This window comes from Lagenorhynchus albirostris, chromosome 1, assembly GCF_949774975.1.
Source record: "Lagenorhynchus albirostris chromosome 1, mLagAlb1.1, whole genome shotgun sequence".
Lineage (NCBI taxonomy): Eukaryota > Metazoa > Chordata > Mammalia > Artiodactyla > Delphinidae > Lagenorhynchus > Lagenorhynchus albirostris.
Window position 1 is genome coordinate 27715438 of NC_083095.1, and position 18628 is coordinate 27734065.

Here is an 18628-nt window from a genome sequence, read left to right on the forward strand (position 1 = left end):
GTTCGATCCCTGGTTGGGGAACTAAGATCCCACATGCTGTGGGGTGACTAAGCCCGCATGCCACAGCTACTGAGCCCACACACTCTGGAGCCCACACGCTGCAACGAAGAGCCCTCAAGCTCTGGAGCCTGCACGCCACAACTAGAGAGAAGCCCGTGCGCCACAAAGAAGAGCCTGCATGCCACGACTAAGACCCCACGTAACCAAAAAATAAAATAAAAAAATAAATAATAAATAGTAAAAATATAGGACTTTCCTGGTGGCGCAGTGGTTAAGAACCCGCCCGCCAATGCTGGGGACATGGGTTCAATCCCTGTTCCGGGAGGATCCCACATGCCGCAGAGCAACTAAGCCCGTGCACCACAACTACCGACCCTGCGCTCTAGAGACCGTGAGCCACAACTACTGAGCCCATGCGCCACAGCTACTGAAGCCTGTGCACCTAGAGCTCATGCTCCGCAACAAGAGAAGCCACCGCAATGAGAAGCCCGCGCACTACCACAAAGAGTAGCCCCCGCTCGCCGCAACTAGAGAAAGCCCATGCGCAGCAACGAAGACCCAACGCAACGCAGCCAAAAATTTTTAAAAAAATTATAAAAAATAAATACATAAATCAAAAATATATATAAATATAAATGGCATCATATGGCAGGTAGCTCTTAGGAACTGACTGTTTTTACTCAACAATATGTTTTTCAGATCTTGCATGTTCGTACACAGAGATTTAGTTCTGTTTCATTCCTTTAAAATGCTGAATAATAATAATAACTCAATATATGAATATACCACATTTTATTAATTCATTTCTACATTGATATTTCACAAGATACTAAATTTGGAATTTTTTCCAATTTTTTAATATTGCAGGCAATGCTGCAGTGAATATCCATGTATATCCTTATGTATCTTAGCAACTGTTTTTTTTTTTAGATTAAATGTCTAGAAGTGGAATTGATAGGTCATAGATTATGTGTATTTCCATTTTAAATAGTTCTGATAAATCACCCTCCAAAATATACTAATTCACATATCCCTCCCCACCAGGAATATATAAAAGGCGATTTCTACCTGAAGATCGTGCTGATATTCTTTGATACTTTCTTCTAAAATTTTGAGGTTGTTCTCTTTTTTTTAATTTAGAATTTTAAACCTGAATTTATTTTTGTATAAGGTATGAGGAAGAGATCAATTTTTTTTCCTTAAGTCAATTGTCCCGACACCTCTCATGAAGAATTCATCCTTAGCCCACTGGTTCGAAATGCCTTCTTTATCCTAAGTCAAATCCCCTAGATACATGAATTTTTTTTTTTTGGACTCTAGTCTATTCTTATCTATTTATGTGTACCAACGTCACCTCTTTTAAAAATTGCAGCTTTATAATAACTCTTTAGATCTGGTAAGGCAAGATCCTAACCCCCACCATTTGTTTTTTTCCAAGGGGCTGGGCTATTGTTGCACATTTTCATATACTGTGTAAAATCATCATGAGATATTAGGTATCTGTATGTCTGTGTCTTTACTACTGTTTTTCTCCATTAGAAAAAGAGCTCCAGGAAGGCGTTTTTGTTTTGTTTTATTTACCACCATCTCCTTACTATCTAGAACAGGGTTAGGCCCATAGTAGACCCGCCATAAGTTTTTGTTGAGGGAATGAATAAACATATGGATTTTAGAAGCATCCTGTCAAGTACTACAGAGTGTTTTTAGTATTTTGATTGAGATTGCATTGAAGTTTTAAATTATTTTGGAGAGAATCAACATCTTTACGACGATAGTCATTCCATTATTGAACACAGCATGTCTCTCCATTTTTTGTGACTTTCAATTTTATTATTTCCTCCATGAAGGTCTTATATACTTCTGATTAGTTTAGTCATAAGCATTTCATAGTTTTTGTTACTGTGATGAATGGGATTTTAAAGTTATTATTACATTTTCAAATTGTTATTGTTGATATATAGAAAAGTTCTCTTGATTTGTAAATATTGAACCGTTCTAACTCACTAATTGTTGCTCTGGGTTTTCTAGGTGAGTAATCACATTATCACAAATAATGGCAATTTGGTCTCTTCCTTTCCAATCTTTAAACCTCTTCTTTTTTTTGTTTTGGCTTGTTTGTTTGTTTACATCTTTATTGGAGTATAATTGCTTTACAATGTTGTGTTAGTTTCTGCTGTACAACAAAGTGAATCAGCTATATGTATACATATATCCCCATATCCCCTCCCTCTTGAGCCTCCCTATCCCACCCCTCTAGGCAGTCACAAAGCACCGAGCTGATCTCCCTGTGCTAAGCAGCAGCTTCCCACTAGCTAGCTATTTTACATTTGGTAGTGTATATATGTCATTGCTACTCTCTCACTACCTCCCAGCTTCCCCTTCCCCCCCTCACCCCGTGTCCCCAAGTCAGTTCTCTTCATCTGCGTCTTTATTCCCTTCTTTGTTTTTAATTTCTTATCGTGTTAGTTGTAACTTCCAGTATATTGTTGACGAGTAGAGGTCTTGGCTCATTTCTGACTGCACTGGGGTATCATTCAAGATAGGTCAAGGTTTGCTGCAGTAACAAACAGTCCCAAAATCTAGTGGCTCAACACAATCAAAATTTATTTCTCATTTACACCTCATATTCAACACAAGTCATGGGTCAGGGAGGGGCTCCTTATTGTTATTTCTCAGAGACTCAGGCTGATGGAGGCTAAGCACATGGACGTGTGCTTCCACAATCACTATGGCAGGAGGAATTATGTACTGGCTTTTGAAGCTTCCACCCTGAAGTAACTGCTGTTCTGTCCACTGACATTTCAAAGCAAGTCGCATGGCCAAGCCTAACTTCCAAAGGGGTAGGGAAGTGTGATCCTTCCATATGCCAGAAGAACAGCTGGACCGTGGGAATGCTTCTCATGCTCCACCGTTACACATGGTGTTTGCTGTAAGTTTCTGGTAGATAACCCTTTATCAAGTTTAGAAGTAAGTGCACGAGTTTGTTTAGAACTTGTTAAGTAAAGAGTTTGTCCTTATCATGAATGAGTGTTAAATTTTATCAACTGTTTTTATGTCATCTGTTTGATGTGTAAATGTTATTTTTCTCCCTTAATTTGTTAAGGCATTTATATATGCTGTTTCTTTACCCAGAACATTCTCCTCCACTGTCCTCTTCAAACAGTTTTCCTGGTTAATTCTCATTCTTTAGAGCTCATTCACTCATCCAGCCAATATTGATTGAGCAATGCTATGTGCCAGATGTTGTTCTAGGCACCTGGGATACATCTGGGATACATCTGGGACACAAAGCAGATAAAGGTCTTGCCCATGTGGATCTTACACTGGGGGGAGGTGAGAAAAGAAACGTATAAAATAAATAAGTAAATTAGATAGCATGCCAATAGTCTTGAGTACAACAGAGAAGAAGCAGAGCAGGGCAAGGGAGAAATGGAGATGTTGGGAGGGTATAGTCAGAGTAGGTCTCTCATGACATCAGGGCAACGACTCAAAGCAGGGGCAGAGTTTACTAGGTAGGTATCCAAAAGCAGACTGTTCCAGGCAGAGGGTAGCAGTGGGGCAAAGGCCCTGGGGTGGGAATTGCCATGTGGGTTCTAGAAGCAGTGAGGAAGTTCCAGGATTGAAGCTGAGTGAGTGAGCCTGGCAAGGGATGAAGCTGGAGAAATAGTAGAGGAGGGTGACTGTGAGAGCCTTAGAGGTCATAGCAGGGCCTTTGAGTTTTTCTTGGACTAAGATGGGAGCCCTTGCAGACTTTTGAACAGAAGGACGGAATCTGACTGAGCTTTGAAAGGATCCCCCTGATGCAGTGGTGAGAACCACCTTTAGGGTGGCAAGGGTAGAAACAGGAAGACAGGAGGAATCGCCTACGATAACTCAGGTGTGAGATGAAGATGCTCCTACGAGAGTCATAGCAGTGGAGGTGGTGAGAAGTGCTGAGATTCTGGATACATTCTGAAGGAAAAACCATGATGATAGTCTAATGGATTAGATATGGAGTGTGAGAAAATAAGAGAAGCCAGGATGGCTCCAAAATTTTGGCCTGAGCAATGGGAAGGATGGAGCTGGAAGAGTGGAAGAGGCTTTAGGTGGAGAAGGTTTCAGGTGGGGGAGGATCAAGGGTTCAGGTTTTTTTTTCTTTTTCATTATGATAATTATTTTATTGAGATAAAATTCACATATCATAAAATTCACCTCTTTAAAATGTGACTTCTATGGTTCTTAGAATATTCATAAGTTGTGCAACCATCACACTAATTCCAGAACATTTGTTGACCCCCCCAAAAGGAACCCATACCCATTATCCACTCTCCTTCCCCCCCTCCTAGACATCTACTTTCTGTCTCTATGTATCTGCCTATTTTGGAAATGATATATAGATGGAATCATACAGTATGTAGCCTTTTGTGTCTGACTTCTTTCATTCAGCATAATTTTTCCAAGGTTCTGGACTCTTTGAATTTGAGGTGTTTTATTAGACTATTAAATATTTAAGTCTGGTAGAGAGGTGAGGGCTAAAGGATACAGAAACTATAAGATATCTGTAAATAGATATACAGAATCATCAATATATGGAAGAACACTACTTAAAATCATGAGACTAGGTGCAATCCCTCATCAAGTGAGTAAGGACAGAGAGAAGGAAGATGCCCCAAACTGGCACCCTCGAACATCTGGAAGAGAAGAAGCCATCACAGGGGACAGAGAAGGGGCTGCTGGTGAGAGGGAGGCAATAGAGGGTATGGGTCCTGGAAGCCTGGGGAGAAAGTGCATGGACAGAAGGCTGTGATCACCTGGGTCAGATGCTCCTAAGAGGTCAAGTAAGATGAGGACTGAGAAATGACCATTGGGTTTAGCACCCAGGAGGTCATGGAGCTCCTGGTTGACCAAGAGCTATTTCAGAGGGATGTCAGGGAAGAAAACCTCATCAGAGCGGGTTCAAGAATGAGTGGGAGAAGAGAAACTGGAGACAGGAGAGACATCTCTTTTGAGGAGTTTTGCTGCAAACCTGGGGTGGTAGATAGGAGAGAAGTGAGGAAGAGTTTTTTGTTTTGTTTTCAAGATGGGAGAATCAGCATGATGCTTGTTTCAGACAGGAATGAACGATGCAGTGGGAGCCAAAAATTAATGATGTAGGAGAGAAAGGGGAGAATTGCCGGACGGGGTTCCTTGAGGAGGTGACGGGACAAGATTGATCCCAAGGGGAAGGTTGGCCTTTGATGGGGCTCGGACAGGTCATCTGTCGAAAGAGATGGGGAGACAGTATGTGGGTGCAGACCTGGCCAGAAGGCAGATAGTAGGCAGGGTAGGAGTCTGTGTTCCTAAATTTTCAAGCGATGGAAGAAGCATGGTCTTTGGCTGAGTGAGGGGGAGGAGGTGTTGGGAATTAGAAGGGAATGGAGTGAAAAGGTATCTAGAAGAGAGCAAGTGCACTAGGGAAGAATAGTGTGAGTCCAGGCAGCATTAGGGTGCAGGTGAGGTCTGTGTGCCCAGTTCAGATATCACCCCCTCCTGAAAGTCTTCTCAACCCCAGACTAGGTCACTCCCCTTGCTGCCTCATGGCCCCTGTGGTGCTTCTCTCTCGCAACTCTGATCGCAACTGGAATGAAATATCAACTGCATTCTTTAATTCTTTAATCCCTGTAACCCTCCCTAGACTGTAAACCCCATGAAGACATGAGCAGAGACTGTCCCCTCCGTCGCGGTATCTTGGCATCTAGCTCCTCCCACACAGTAGTCTCTCAATACATAATATTTAAATAGTTGAATAAATGAATGAAGTAATGGATGAGAAAAGTCCTGGAAGCTGCATGTGTGCTTTTAGTCGGCCTAGATTTCTGAAGCAACTCCTTCCGCATCCCTGTGAGATTCTGGACCTCCTCTTTTCGCAGTTTTTACCCCCACCCCAATCCCTTCCCCGCCCCCTCCCTTTCCCCCCCTTCCCCCCCCTCCCCCAGCGCTCCGTTTTGCGGGCGCTTCTGCTTTAAGGGCCCCGCAGAAGTCGAGCCGGGCGCTGATTGGTGGTTTATTCTAACGGATAGAGGATGAGCTCATCTGCAACCAATGACCGAGCTGCATCCGGCCAGACCCCTGCACCTGGGCGGAGGGCTGAAAGCAGCCGCCCACGGTGCAAGGTCCCCCGCGGGGGCGAAGGGGCAGTGGCGGCCGGGCTGGGTCTGGCCACGCGGACCGAGCTCCTGGCTCGGGCAGGTACGGTGTTTGCCCGGCTCCTCCTCCATCCCCCTCCCCTAGGAGAGGATGCCCCCTCTTCTCACTCCCCCAGCCCGCCTTCCTCGGAGACCCCCGAGAGGCGGTGCACCTTGCGTACCGGGGACTCGCGGGTTGGACGCGACGCTTTCTGGGTCCAGGCGCGGCTATGCGGTTCTGCCCGGAGGGACCCGGCCCGGCGGGTGGTCCCGGAAACCGGGCCCTGACACAGAGCAGCCCGCCCTGTCGGCCTTGGTGCCTCTGAGCCCGGGACTCAGCGCGGCATGTCCCTGGTGACTAGGCTGAGTGGGGAGGGTGCGGCTTCCCTTCCCCCCTCCCTCCACCTCCTGGCCGCATCCTGGCCAGAGTTCAGCTCCCCGCTGGCTTCACAATGTGGGTTTTCCTCCCCGCCCCACTCCCCATCCTGTTCTCTCCTCCCTCTCTCCACAGAGGCAGAAATGACCTGGAGTTGGCAATTTGGGCCCTGATCCTTCCCAGTGGGGCCTGAGGGAGCGAAGGTGCAGAGGCTGCAGTGAGGGGCAAAGGCAGCTCTGCTGGCCTCTCTCTGAGCCCTTTCCTTTCCTGAAGACACTGCGCTTATCCCTTTGGCCACTTGTATCGCACACTGCTCAGGGAGGAGCTGCTGTACGGTCCTTGGAGGCCACTGGCCTCCTGACCTTCTCAGAGACAGAGCCAGGAGGCCAGAGGCTTCCCCTCCCTAGGGCTGCTTGGGCTCTGACCTCATTCCTCTAACTCCACCCAGAGTGGCACTGAATCTGCCACTCAGTCATCTCATTTGCCCGCAGACTTTAAGGCCAAGCCCTGTGCCCGGCTCTCTGCCTGGCTTCTTGGGGGTCCTCACTCCCTGGCCACACTGACCTCAGGACCTAGGAAAATGAAATAAAGCAGGGGCAATCCATTCTGTTCGAGGAGGTACCATGGAGCCGAACCTTGAAGGATAAATGAGATTCCCATGGGAGGACCAGGGAGGGGAGAACAGGCAGGATGGAGGGAACAGTATAAGGAATGGCCTTTGGGCCCCGGGCCCTGGCTTCAGCCTCAGAGTGTGTGACCTCCATGTTTAATGTGTATAGAGGCCCTTTGCAGGCATATCCTCAGCTCTCTCCAGTGCTCAACACATAGTAAGTGCTCAAGAAATACTTGATGAACTGAATTTGAATTGAAAACAAAAAACCCAGAGCCCAAAGCATGTTATTATTCTGTTATTACCACCACTTAGGAAAGGTCTGGCTCAGTGAGGGATATTACCCACATTAGCTCTGATCCCTCCAGCCCTTGGACGTGAGCATTAGTCTTCCCAATACTCAGTGGAGGAAACCAGGGTGCAGATGGGGTGTTACTCCCAGCAGGATTCTCCCTAATGCCTCTGCTCATTCCAGGTCCCTGCTCCAGGGCAGCCATGAGCCTGGTGGCCCGTGAGTGTCCCCCTGGCCCTGGCCTGGACCCCGAGCCCTGCTCATGAGTGCGGTCCCAGGCCCTAGTGTACCGGGAGCAGATTCGCAACCGGGTCACTCCAGGGGCATCTGACATGACCAAGCGCGACTACCTTGTGGATGCAGCCACACAGATCCGGCTGGCCCTGGAGCGTGATGTCAGTGAGGAGTATGAGGCAGCCTTCAGCCACTACCAGAATGGCGTGGACGTTCTGCTCCGAGGCGTAAATGGTGAGGCTGGGGCTGGGCAGGGACGGAGGCCGGTGGTGAAGGGCTCATCCCGCCATCTGTCCATCTGAGCTGGGCGAGCAGGGCTCTCTGTGTGGGCCCTGCAGGGCCTCTGCAAAGGACAGTAATAACAGTTCTCATTTATCGAACGGTTCCTATACACCAGGCGCTGGTCTAAGGGCTTTACTTGTATCAACTCATTTCCCATTCACAGTAATACAAACCACTGTATATGTTCTTGCATGTACTTCCAAATATATAAGAATGATTTTTATTCCTGTTTTCCAGATGAGGAAACTGAGGCACAGGGCAGTTAACTAGCTTGCTTGAGACCCCACAGCTGTCAAGTGGCAAAGCTGGGGTTTGAACAGTGTGGGCTCCAGAGGCTGTGCGCTTAGCTCACTCAGCTTGCCCGCCCCTGGAGCTGGGCTGGGGTCCTGCCCTCGGGAGGCTTGCATTCTAATGGGGGGAGATTGATGAGTTGATGATGGACTATTATAGTCCCAGGTGGCAAGAACAATGAGGAGGAACTGAAGGGAGGGAAGAGGGAAACTGAGGCCAGATTAGGCTGGCATAGGGCGTTTTCTAGAAGTCAGAACCCTAATCTGAGTACTGAAGAATGGTGGGCATGTTGTCCAGCTGAAGGGCTGGGTGGGGCTCCAGAGGGAGAACCGCACAGGCCTGGAGGTGAGAGGGGAGGCCTGTTCAGGGAAAAGGAAGGCATTTCCAGGTAGGGGGAGAGGCTGGCCCTGAGGCCACTTGGAGACCCCTGAGGGCCTTGGTGACCAGGCTGGGGGTAGGAGTCAGGCCCCAATTCACGCTTCCTACCCTCCCTCCGATGAGACCTCTTGACACCTGGGCTTCATGCCTGTCCAGTGACTTCCTTTACCCTCCCGTCCTGATCCCCATTCTGGCCTCTTTCACACTGGGCATCAGAGATAGATAGAACGTGTGCTCTCTGGGGGCTTCTGTCTCCTACTCTGAAAAACGGACATGGAAATCCACACTGTGTCCCTTCCCAGGGTGTGATGGTGGCCAGCGAGGTAGTAGGTGCCAACTGTAAAGTGCTGTAGGCTGAGTGGCGACTGTGGTTCCCAACCTCTCCTGCCACCATCCCTCCTCCTCCTCCCCTGCTGGTCTCCCATCCAGAGGAGGACCCAAGGACAGAGGTGGGGTCAGAATCCACTGAGCAGCATCAGAAATAGGCACTACCTCCTCTGGAGGGCAGAAGGCGGGCAGTGGGAGCCCAAACCCCAGCGTCCTCCCAAGGACAGGACCCCTCCTCCCCACAGTCGACCCCAACAAGGAGAGATGTGAGGCTGTAAAGCTGAAAATTGCCAAGTACCTGCGGCGGGCGGAGGAGATCTTTAATTGCCACCTGCAGAGGACGCTGGGCAGTGGAGCCAGCCCTGGCACGGTAAGGAGCCCCCAAAGGCCTGAGGGCTCTGAGGGGAGAGAGCTGAGGCCCTCACCCCACAGGCCAAGGAGCTGTCGCCCGCCATCCCGGGCGGCAGGCAGACGGTGGAGAGCACAGTTCGGCTGGTGTGCGTGCCAGGGCTGCCCTCCTCCCCGCTCCTGGCTTCCTCTCTATCCCACACTCTCCATAATTCATTCATTTGCAAACGCTTAGTGAATCATCTCCAGTCCAGTCTTACGCCCCCACAGAGTACACACACACACACACACACACACACACACACACACACACACACACACCCTCCCTACCCTCACACATGGCCCGTACACGTGCTCACCTGTGCGCACACTCAGGCTCCCAGATCTCTCTCTGTTTGGCTGGGCTGCAGTGAGTATTCGGAGCAGACACAAATACCCACGTGCGTATACACACACATGAATATGTGCATATATAAATGTGCAGAAGTCCTCTCCCCATACGGCTTTTCTTGACCCAGTGGGCACTCAGACAAGGTTGAAGATGCACGCACACTTCTCAAGCCCACAGGTGTGCACGTACACACCCCTTCTGGGCTTGCTGCACCTTGTAAGCTGCTTCCCCCAAAGCAGGTGCCTGGGCCACATGCCTTGGTCTTCGAGGCGTGTTCCCCGAGATGCACATGTTCCCAGGTTACTTCCCCCCTCCCTGGGCGTATCTGCCTCCTGTGGATGAGGCTTCTGAGAGGGGGTTTCTGAAGCCCTGAGAACTCCCTGTGTCTGGGAGGAGGGCTAGGTGGGGACCGAGCTGAGAGGGTGGCCTGGCCACCCTGGACCAAGGCCAGCTTCTCTGCTCAGTCTGTCCCTGTGAGGTGGGCCCTGCCTGTAGCCTGGTCCTGCCCTCTGTGGCCACTGCTCTCCTGGCAGCCGGGCCCCTGCCCACTGCCTGCTGAGAAGGCTGTGGCTGAGTAGGACTCACCCTGAGGCCGCTACGTGGCTCTCTCCTGCCTCTGCAGGGTTTTAGCAGCCTGAGGCTGCGGCCCATCCGCACACTGAGCTCTGCCCTAGAGCAGCTGAGGGGCTGCAAGGTGGTTGCGGTCATCGAGAAGGTGAGTGAGCACCGCCCGGGGTGTGGGAGGAGGTGTTGCGTATAATTGGGAGGGGCAGGTGTTGGAAAGGGGTCAGAGGGTCCAAGGGGAGGAGAGCGGCTGTGGCGGTCCCCCACCCTTCCTCCACCCCAGCCCACACCAGTCAGCTCTGGAAAGGAAAATGTGAGGAAAAAGCAGAGGCGCGCAGCTCCTCTCCACAGCCCGCCAGCTCAGACGCAGAAAGCCACTCCCTCCGGGGCCCCCAGCCAGCCCGCGCTGCCCTGCCTGCCTGCCCCAATTCCACTTTGCCAGGGCTGCAGCCAGGAGTCTCCCCACCTAGCACAGCCCAGAGGTTCCTGTGGTGGGAGTGCGCTTATCTCCAGAAACCCGTTCTGCGGATGGTCGAAGTGGGCTGGTGCCTTGTCCAGGGCCTTGGCAGCTCTGCCCTTTCTCTCCTGGCTCCTCCGGCCACCCCCCATCCTGACCCCATCTGGGATCTTTTCCCTTAATTCAGGGCAGACAGGAAGATAGGAGCTGACAGCCAAACCTGAACCTGGGACACTCTTCAGAAGGACAGACAAGTTGGGTCAAATGAGATTTGAGCCAATATTGGATCGCTCTCCGCCCCAGCCCAGGGATACCTGAATATTTGCTAAAGCGTTTTTTCCCTCAAACTGGCTGTTTATCAGAATCCCCTCGGGGAGCTTCCTAAAAATACAGATGCCCGGGCCCCATCCCAAACCCACTGAGTCAGAATTTCTAGGGTTGAGCCCAGGCACCTGTAATTTAAAACACTCATGGGGGATTTGGACGGGTCTGGGAGCCCGCAGAGAAAAGGGGACCGGTGTGTGCTCCCCGACATGCCGAGGGTGAAGTGCTGGCCGGGCTGGCACCGCGTGGCCACAGACGAGCTCCTTTCCCTGTCTGGGCGCTGGTTTCCTCATCTGGAAGTGGAGGTAAGGATCCTCCCACCCACCCCCGCCCCACCCAGCGTGATGTGGGAACTAAAGTGAAATGATTCGGGGGAAAGGCCTAGCACACGCTAAAGCATTTGATACAAGTTTGGTGGCCGTGAAGGCGAATGACGAGAGTGTGTGGCGAGCAGGCTTCCCATCCCAGCCTTGCTCCAGCTGCTGCTCCCAGGTCCCTGGAACAGGCCCCAGTCTGTCAGCCAAGGCCCAGCAGCTTCCATCTGCCCAGCCCTTCCCTCCCATTGCGCGAGTCCACGTGGCTTGGCCGCTTCCCCGGGCAGGCGGAGGAGGTGACAGCCACCACTGTTTCCCCGTGTGGGATCCCACCGAACCAGTGGTGTTTTGGAGAGAGGGGTTCTGGGTCAAATAAGTTTTGGAAACAGTGAGTTAAAGTTACATTACTTCAGTTTTTTAAGTATAGGAAGTTTCAAGCTTTTAGGATGCAGATGTACACAGTGAATCTCCAAGAGGGAGGTCTGTGACAGTATTCCCCGAATTTGAATTTAACCCCGGACACACATGTGCAAAGCATTTTTGGAATCCCATATACTGAGGCCTGTGCATATGGGCATTAGAAATTCAGGCCAAGCCCAGCCATTCTGTCTTGAGAGTGCCCTCTTTTCTTTCTTTTTATATACTTTCTTGGGCACTCAATTTACTTACTCCACCTCCCTCCTAAAATCCTGCTTCCGTTTTCTGAGTCATTCCCAAGCCAGGAACACCAATCTCCTCAAATTAGGAGAGGTGTTGGGGCCACTGGGCCCAGGTCCCTGCAGCCAGGCCTGGATGAGTATCACCACATTCCATACCACAGCTCTGCCCAGGCAGATCTGGGCAGGCAGGTGGGAGGGCAGTACCAGCCTGCAGCAGCTCGCAGACTCAGGGGGAGCAGAGGGCCTGGCTCAGGAAGCCTTGAGTGCCCCCAGAAACACCCCATTGTGAGGGTTAAAGGGGCTGGGGAGCGGGGGGTCCCTCGGGACCGAAGAGATACTGGCAGGGGCAGGGGGTGGCAGGGAAGAGCAAGGAGGGTGGATCAAGGACTAGGCAGGCAGCAGGCCAGGAGAGCCAGGGTCTGCTCTTGGGGAGCCTGGGGGGCTTGGGACACAATGCTATTTGCTGAGCTTTGTCCTGGAGCCAGGCCCTGAGTCAGGGAGGGGAAGAAAGAGAAGACCAGCCAAGTCACTTCCGTGTTTTTGGCTCAAACACAGGGGTGTTTTTTGAATTATTGTTAGTTATCAGCATTTAAAAATTGGCAGGTTTCGTAGAGAAGTCCAGATTTCCTACTTATCCTGAGAAATCAGAAGCTCTGGAAATGCTGCCTCACATTCATGTCAGCTGGAGCAGAGGACGGGCTGCCCGATTTAATGGGGCACCTGCCCTCCGTCGGCCCCTTTCTCATCCTGCCCATTGGCTCACATGCCCAGCCCCTGTGGACCTTAGTGCTTGAGAACCTGCTTGAAACTTCTGGATTTGTTTGCTCCAGGAGGAGTCCTCCTGGCCTTGGTACTGTGGACATTTTAAAAGAAAGTGTTAATGTGTTTCACCAAAGCTTTCATTGTCCCTGAATCCTGAGAACTCAGTGGGTTTCATTTTTAAAAAAGAGATTTCCCTTTTTATTTTTTATTATTTATTTATGGCTGCATTTGGTCTTTGTTGCTGTGCACGGGCTTCTCATTGCGGTGGCTTCTCGTGTTGCTGAGCACAGGCTCTAGGTGCACGGGCTTCAGTAGCTGTGGCTCGAAGGCTCTAGAGCTCAGGCTCAGTAGTTGTGGCTCACAGGCTTAGTTGCTCCGCAGCATGTGGGATCTTCCCGGACCAGGGCTCAAACCCGTGTCCGTTGCGTTGGCAGGCGGATTCTTAACCACTGCGCCACCAGGGAAGCCCGAGATTTCCCATTTTAAAAAGATGAAGGCAGGCACCCTTCACCAGAACTGCCTTCCACCTTCCCGATAGCAATACTCACCTGACATTCGTAAGGCCCATTCTAGTTTGCCAAGCTGTCGCATTAAACCCGCTCGGTCACCCTGGGGAGGAAAAGGGTTATAAACCTGTGCAGTCCGCTACAGTAGTCACCAGCCACATAAGACTATTTTAATTCATTAAAATTAATCAAAATTAAATATTCTATTTCTCAGTGGCACCAGCCACCTTTCAAGGGCTTGATAGCCACATGTGGCTAATGGCTTCTAATGGACAGTGCAGATATATAATATTTCCATCATGGCAGAAAGTCCTACTGGACAGTGCTGCATTTTTTTTAAAGGTATTTATGTATTTATTTATTTTGGCTGTGCCAGGTCTTAGTTGCGGCATGTGGACTTCTTAGTTGTGGCATGTGCAACCTTGTAGTTGTGGCATGCATGTGGGATCTAGTTCCCCAGCCAGGGATCGAACCCAGGCCCCCTGCATTGGGAGTGCCGAGTCTTTCTTACTCACTGGACCACCAGGGAAGTCCCTGGACAGTGCTGCATTTTAATCATTGTCTTACAGAGAATGTAACTGAGGTTCATAGAGGTCAAGGGACAAACTAGTGCTCTATAGCACAGAGCAAAAGAGGAAGGGGATTTTTTTTATTTGCTTGGTTTAATGGGAAAATGCCCCCTTTTGAAATACCATGAAAGAGAAAGGAGTTTAGAACAGAAAAGAAAAAAAAAATTCCCCACCATCCTATCTAATTCCAAGATAATCACTGTTAATGGCTTGGTCTAATTCTTTCTTGATAGATGTGTGTGTATATATACATTTTTTCTTCTCTTTTTTAACACACTTGTTTCAATGTACTGATCAAGTTTTATTTCTGGCCTCCACGACCTTCACTGCTGTTTTTTGTAAACGAGAAGACTTGCCCAAGACAAGACAAGGTGGAGGGGAATCCCACTTGGCAAGTGGCAGTAGGGAATTATCCGGGGTGTCAGCACTTGTGGGAAACTGTATTATCCTAAATGACCCCAGAGTTCTCTTTCTTTCTTTTTCAAGCTTTGCGTAAATTTGGCCAAAGAGCGGGGACTAGGCTGGACTCCATCTCTGGCTGTTGGAGGAGAGACCTCTAGTGGTCAGAAGGGATGCCTCACGCCTGCTGCCCCTGTGCTCAGAGTCCACCACCTTCATCTCACTGACGATGGGGAAACTGAGGCCCAGAGGGGAAGGCATGCACCAGGTCACCTGGTTGTGCCCCTATTTGCAGTTATGTCTCCAGGGCTCCGGGATCAGCCTGTCTGGATTCACATCTTGGCTCTACCACTTTTTAGCAGGGGGACCGTAGGCAACGTAACCTCTCTGAACCTCAATTTCTTCATCAGTAAAATGAGTCACTAGTAATGCTCACCTGGTAGGGCTGGCGAATGAAACTAAATGACCTAGATAAAGCCCTTAGCGCAGAGTAAATGCTGTATAGCCAGTGTGGGGTTTCCCTGTGATGATATTAATAATCGTCACTATAGACTATCGAGAGCATGTTATGTGGCAGGCACAGGCTGCTGCTGTACTTGAGTTGCTCGCTTTAATAGAATCCTCCTAATGGCCTTCTGAAGGAGGTACTGCTATGACCCATTTTGCAGTGAAGAAGGCCAAGGTTCACAGAGGCCATGTGACTTGGCAAATGTAACTGACATTCCCACCGCCTTTACATTCTCCAAGGGCCTTCCCATTGGTGGCCTCAACAAACCAGTGATAAGGGAGGGTGGGCATTTGTAATTCCTGTTTGGTAGATGAGAAAATCAATTCACTCACCCAAGATCTGAACCCCAATCCTAGGCTGCAGCCTTCGTCACTGTCCAGTGGCCTGGCCTCAGGGCCTGGTTCCCATGTGCCACTACGGGGAACGTGTGCAGGGCAGGCTGACGGCTAAGAAGTCACACCACCAGGGTGCTGGCCTTGCCCCCCACATGCCCCTCATCTGGGCCGAATCTTCCGCTTTCCTCCCCTGACGTGTCCTCTCCTATGGCTGGGGTCCACCCCTGCCCACCATGGAGATGAGTCTAGGGCCCAACTCCAAACAAGGCTCTGCCCAGCAATTGGCAGACCACTGCCTCCAAGCAAAACCAACAGGAGAAGGAGTGGACTGCCCTCCAAAGATAGCCTCCAGAAAGAAAGACCATTTAAGAGAAGGGGCTGGGGGCAGGGGATGAGACCTGAAGGAGCATGGCAAGACCACAAGGTCTCGGGCACCACTGGGGCCACATTCTCAGAGCCTTGGCTTCTTCACCTGTAAAATAAGAGATCAGAGAAGGTGACTGGCTCTGAGGTCCCTTCCAGCCATGACACTGTCGGACCGTACAGGATGGACCACTCAGCATGCATGTGGGAAGCACCGACTACCTCCCCGTCCTATGCAGGCCTCTGGGAGTACAGAGCTGGACATGTGGTCCCTGCCCTCTCGGAGCTCACAGCCCAGCAGGGAGACAGGAAATTAGACACAGTGTGATAGGGTGAGCCCAGAGAGCACTGGAGACAGATTAGGAGCCCCAGCCTAACGTGAGGGTTGGGAAGGCTTCCTGGAGGAGGCGGTACCTGAGCTAAGACCTGCAGATCTAACAAGGGTGGATGAGCAGGACAGGTTCGATGTCAGTTTGGCGGTGGGGGGTACACTCTGCACTACCAAAGCCTGGCCTCCCAGCCCAGCCTGGGTGGAGGACCCTGGGAGGCTGGGGCTGGGGCCATGGAGTCCCGGGAACTAGCATGTGACTTGACTAGTGCCACCTGGAACTCGGCAGGTGCAGCTGGTCCAGGACCCAGCGACTGGAGGGACCTTCGTGGTGAAGGCAGGTGCCGCCCAACCCCCTGCCGTTCTGCATTCCCCTTTGGACTTTCTCAGAGCTCTTGGAAACCCCTACCCCCTGGGGAACCTCTACCCAGAAGCCGTATGGGAAACCCACACTCCCTCCAAATCCAACAGCTGTTTGTTCTGCCCCCAGCATGCACCCTGCCTCCCAGAAATGTGCTCGTGCGCACACGCACACACACATTGCCTCATCCTTGGACCAGAGATGGGAGGGCCTGCCTTCCAGGGTGGAAAGAGGGTTGAGGGTCAGGTTAGGAACTGGGGGCAGGCAGCTGCTCTCCAGGGTGGCTCCCACCCTTCGTCTGGTTGCCCCTGAAGAGCAGAGCAGCCTCTGGCCAGTCCCCAGCTGATCTGCCTGCTCTGCTCCCTCCCCAGAGCCTGTCCAGGTGCCACGCGGTGAGCCGGGAGCGGCTGACCATCATCCCACACGCCGTCCCCTACATGACCAAGCTGCTGCGGTATTTTGTGAGCGAGGACTCCATCTTCCTGCACCTGGAGCATGTGCAAGGTGAGGGGGCCCTGTCAGCTCCTCAGGCCTTTGGGATGTCGTCCTGTCTCATCCTCTTAAACTGCCGAGCCCAGATGCCCAGCACAGACCAGGGGACCCAGCCTTCCTGGAGGATGATGGCTGCTGGGGGCTTCTGTGTGGTGCCAGGGGGGCAGGGGACGTCCTGGGAGGATGTTCACATCTTGGGCGGGTGAGAGGGCATTTATGCAGATGTCCCCTTTGTCACCCTCTCCTCCAGTCTTGGCTCTTTTCACTTTCCTAGTCTGTGCCCACCCCTCAGAGTGGCCCCGTGGGGTGATGGTGCTGAAGCTGTAAGGACAGGAACTGGGTCACGTAGCAGATATTTATTGATCAGCTATGACTTTTTTTTAAATGAGGTACACCTCTCTGGGTCATGACATACAGTCGTCGCAGGTCCGTGCCTGGCCTTGTTTTTGTTTTACTTACTTAAGCTTCATTACACTTTTCTCCCTTAAAAAAAATTATAATACATTGAACACTGGCGAACCCACCACCTAGACCAAGGACATTAAGAATAATTTACATCTCCTTAGGGGTTAAGCACCTATTTTGTGCCAGGTTGTGAGGCTGGGGCCACTTTAGGTGGGTGGAGAGGAGGGGAGAGGGCATCCTAGGCTGAGGGAGGGGAGGGAGCAGAGGTGAGGACCTGGAAGGCAAAGGGTCCGTGCCCAAGACGGGGGGGCGGGGGGTGGCGGGAGTGGGAGAGGGACCTGGGCCCCACGCTCTTTTACTCCTGTCCCCATGCTTGCTGCACCCTCTGCACGGCCCAGGAGGCACTCTGTGGTCCCACCTGCTCTCCCAGCCGTGCCTCCAACAGTCTGGGACTAGGTCTGGCTCCAGCCTGGAGAGGATGAAGGCTCAGCTCGACTCCCGACTCAGCCTCCAGACCCCAGCTCGCTTCCCACCTGGCCACACCTGCCTGCAGGACGGAATCCCCCTGGAGCCTCCCCGGACTTCTCAGAGCCTTACCCCGGCCGGGGGGGCTGCAGCCATCAGACCCCAGAGAGAGGCTGAAGGTGAACTCTCAGCCGGGACCGGCCCTTCCTGCTCCTGGGACCTTCCAAAGGCCCCAGGTGGCCACCTGCACCACCAAGCCAGGCGGGGGCCTGGCCAGAGCTCTGATCCGGGGCCCCCTTGCGGGCTCCCTTGGGTTCGTGCAGGGGCCGGCCGGGTGCTGGGGGGCTGTGGCCGAGGCAGAGGTCGGAGCCGCCCCTCAACCGGTGGAGCCGCCTGGAGTGTGAGGGAGGAGCAGGTGAGGCAGTGGGCAGCCGAGATGCTGGTGGCCCTGGAGGCGCTGCACGAGCAGGGGGTGCTGTGCCGGGACCTCAATCCCCGGAACCTGCTCCTGGACCAGGCAGGTAGGAGCCCTGGGCCCAGGGGGAGAAGAGTGGGCCCTCACCCTACCCCACCCCTCCAGCGGGAGGCCCCCGAAGCCTCAAGACAGAGAAGGAAATTTCCCCAAAGTCAAGCGGATGCAGAGGTTATCTGCTTCTTCCCTTGCCTCCCCTCCCCGGCCTTTTCAGGAAGGACTCTGCTGAGCCTGGTTGGTCAGGGTTGAGCTTGGGAAACAAACCCTTTCCCTCGATGAGCTCAGGGCAAGGCTCCTGTGAAGACCAGGTTGTTTCGGGGCCTCGGCGTTGCGGGGGGGCGGGCCCTTAGGGAGCTTCTGCCCAGCGCAGCCGCTGGCCCCTGCCTTGTGGCTGTTGGGAGAAGCGCTGGAGTCCCCTGCGTCACGCCTGCAGCTCCAAGATGACTAATAGCAATTTTTGTCCCCTTTTATTCCTCCCTGCATGCACTGCATGACAAGGCCACATCCGGCTCACGTATTTCGGCCAGTGGTCAGAGGTGGAGCCCCAGTGCTGCAGGGAGGCTTTGGACAAACTCTACAGCGCCCCAGGCAAGAAGGGAAGGGGTAGGGGGTAGCCCTTGGGTGTCTTTATGTGGGTTGAGCCAGGGGACTGAGGATGATGGAGGGACCTGGG

General features: G+C 52.0%; 1 protein-coding gene and 1 long non-coding RNA gene across 5 annotated transcripts; one reads left to right on the top strand and one right to left on the bottom strand.

The window, feature by feature from the left end:
- Positions 1 to 2587: 2587 nt before the first annotated feature.
- On the bottom strand, positions 2588 to 6508 carry LOC132512947 (uncharacterized). The gene is made up of 2 exons (XR_009538403.1): positions 6326 to 6508; positions 2588 to 3323 (listed from the first exon to the last, which is right to left on the bottom strand). It is a non-coding gene; the product is annotated as an uncharacterized LOC132512947 (long non-coding RNA).
- RPS6KL1 (ribosomal protein S6 kinase like 1) lies at positions 6087 to 18537 on the top strand. Of its 4 annotated transcripts, none has more exons than XM_060136566.1 (9): positions 6107 to 6207; positions 6655 to 7346; positions 7605 to 7889; positions 9179 to 9303; positions 10295 to 10387; positions 11197 to 11322; positions 16050 to 16097; positions 16493 to 16625; positions 17417 to 18537. In XM_060136566.1, the coding sequence occupies exons 3-9, from the start codon at positions 7754 to 7756 to the stop codon at positions 18202 to 18204; spliced, it is 1449 nt and encodes a 482-aa protein (XP_059992549.1). In that variant the 5' UTR covers positions 6107 to 6207; positions 6655 to 7346; positions 7605 to 7753; the 3' UTR covers positions 18205 to 18537. The 4 variants fall into 4 exon arrangements, with proteins under 4 accessions (XP_059992618.1, XP_059992549.1, XP_059992698.1 ...); XM_060136715.1 differs by having other exon boundaries at positions 6655 to 6736; XM_060136772.1 differs by having other exon boundaries at positions 6655 to 6722.
- Positions 18538 to 18628: the final 91 nt, after the last annotated feature.

What these genes read in the sequence shown, in the direction of transcription:
- RPS6KL1 (XM_060136635.1), top strand. Translation starts at nt 7,754, where the DNA reads ATGACCAAGCGCGACTACCTTGTGGATGCAGCCACACAGATCCGGCTG. An exon ending in TCTGCTCCGAGGCGTAAATG is followed by an intron (nt 7,890 to 9,178) that starts GTGAGGCTGGGG and finishes TCCTCCCCACAG; the next exon opens with TCGACCCCAACAAGGAGAGA. An exon ending in TGGTTGCGGTCATCGAGAAG is followed by an intron (nt 10,388 to 11,196) that starts GTGAGTGAGCAC and finishes GGGAGCCCGCAG; the next exon opens with AGAAAAGGGGACCGGTGTGT.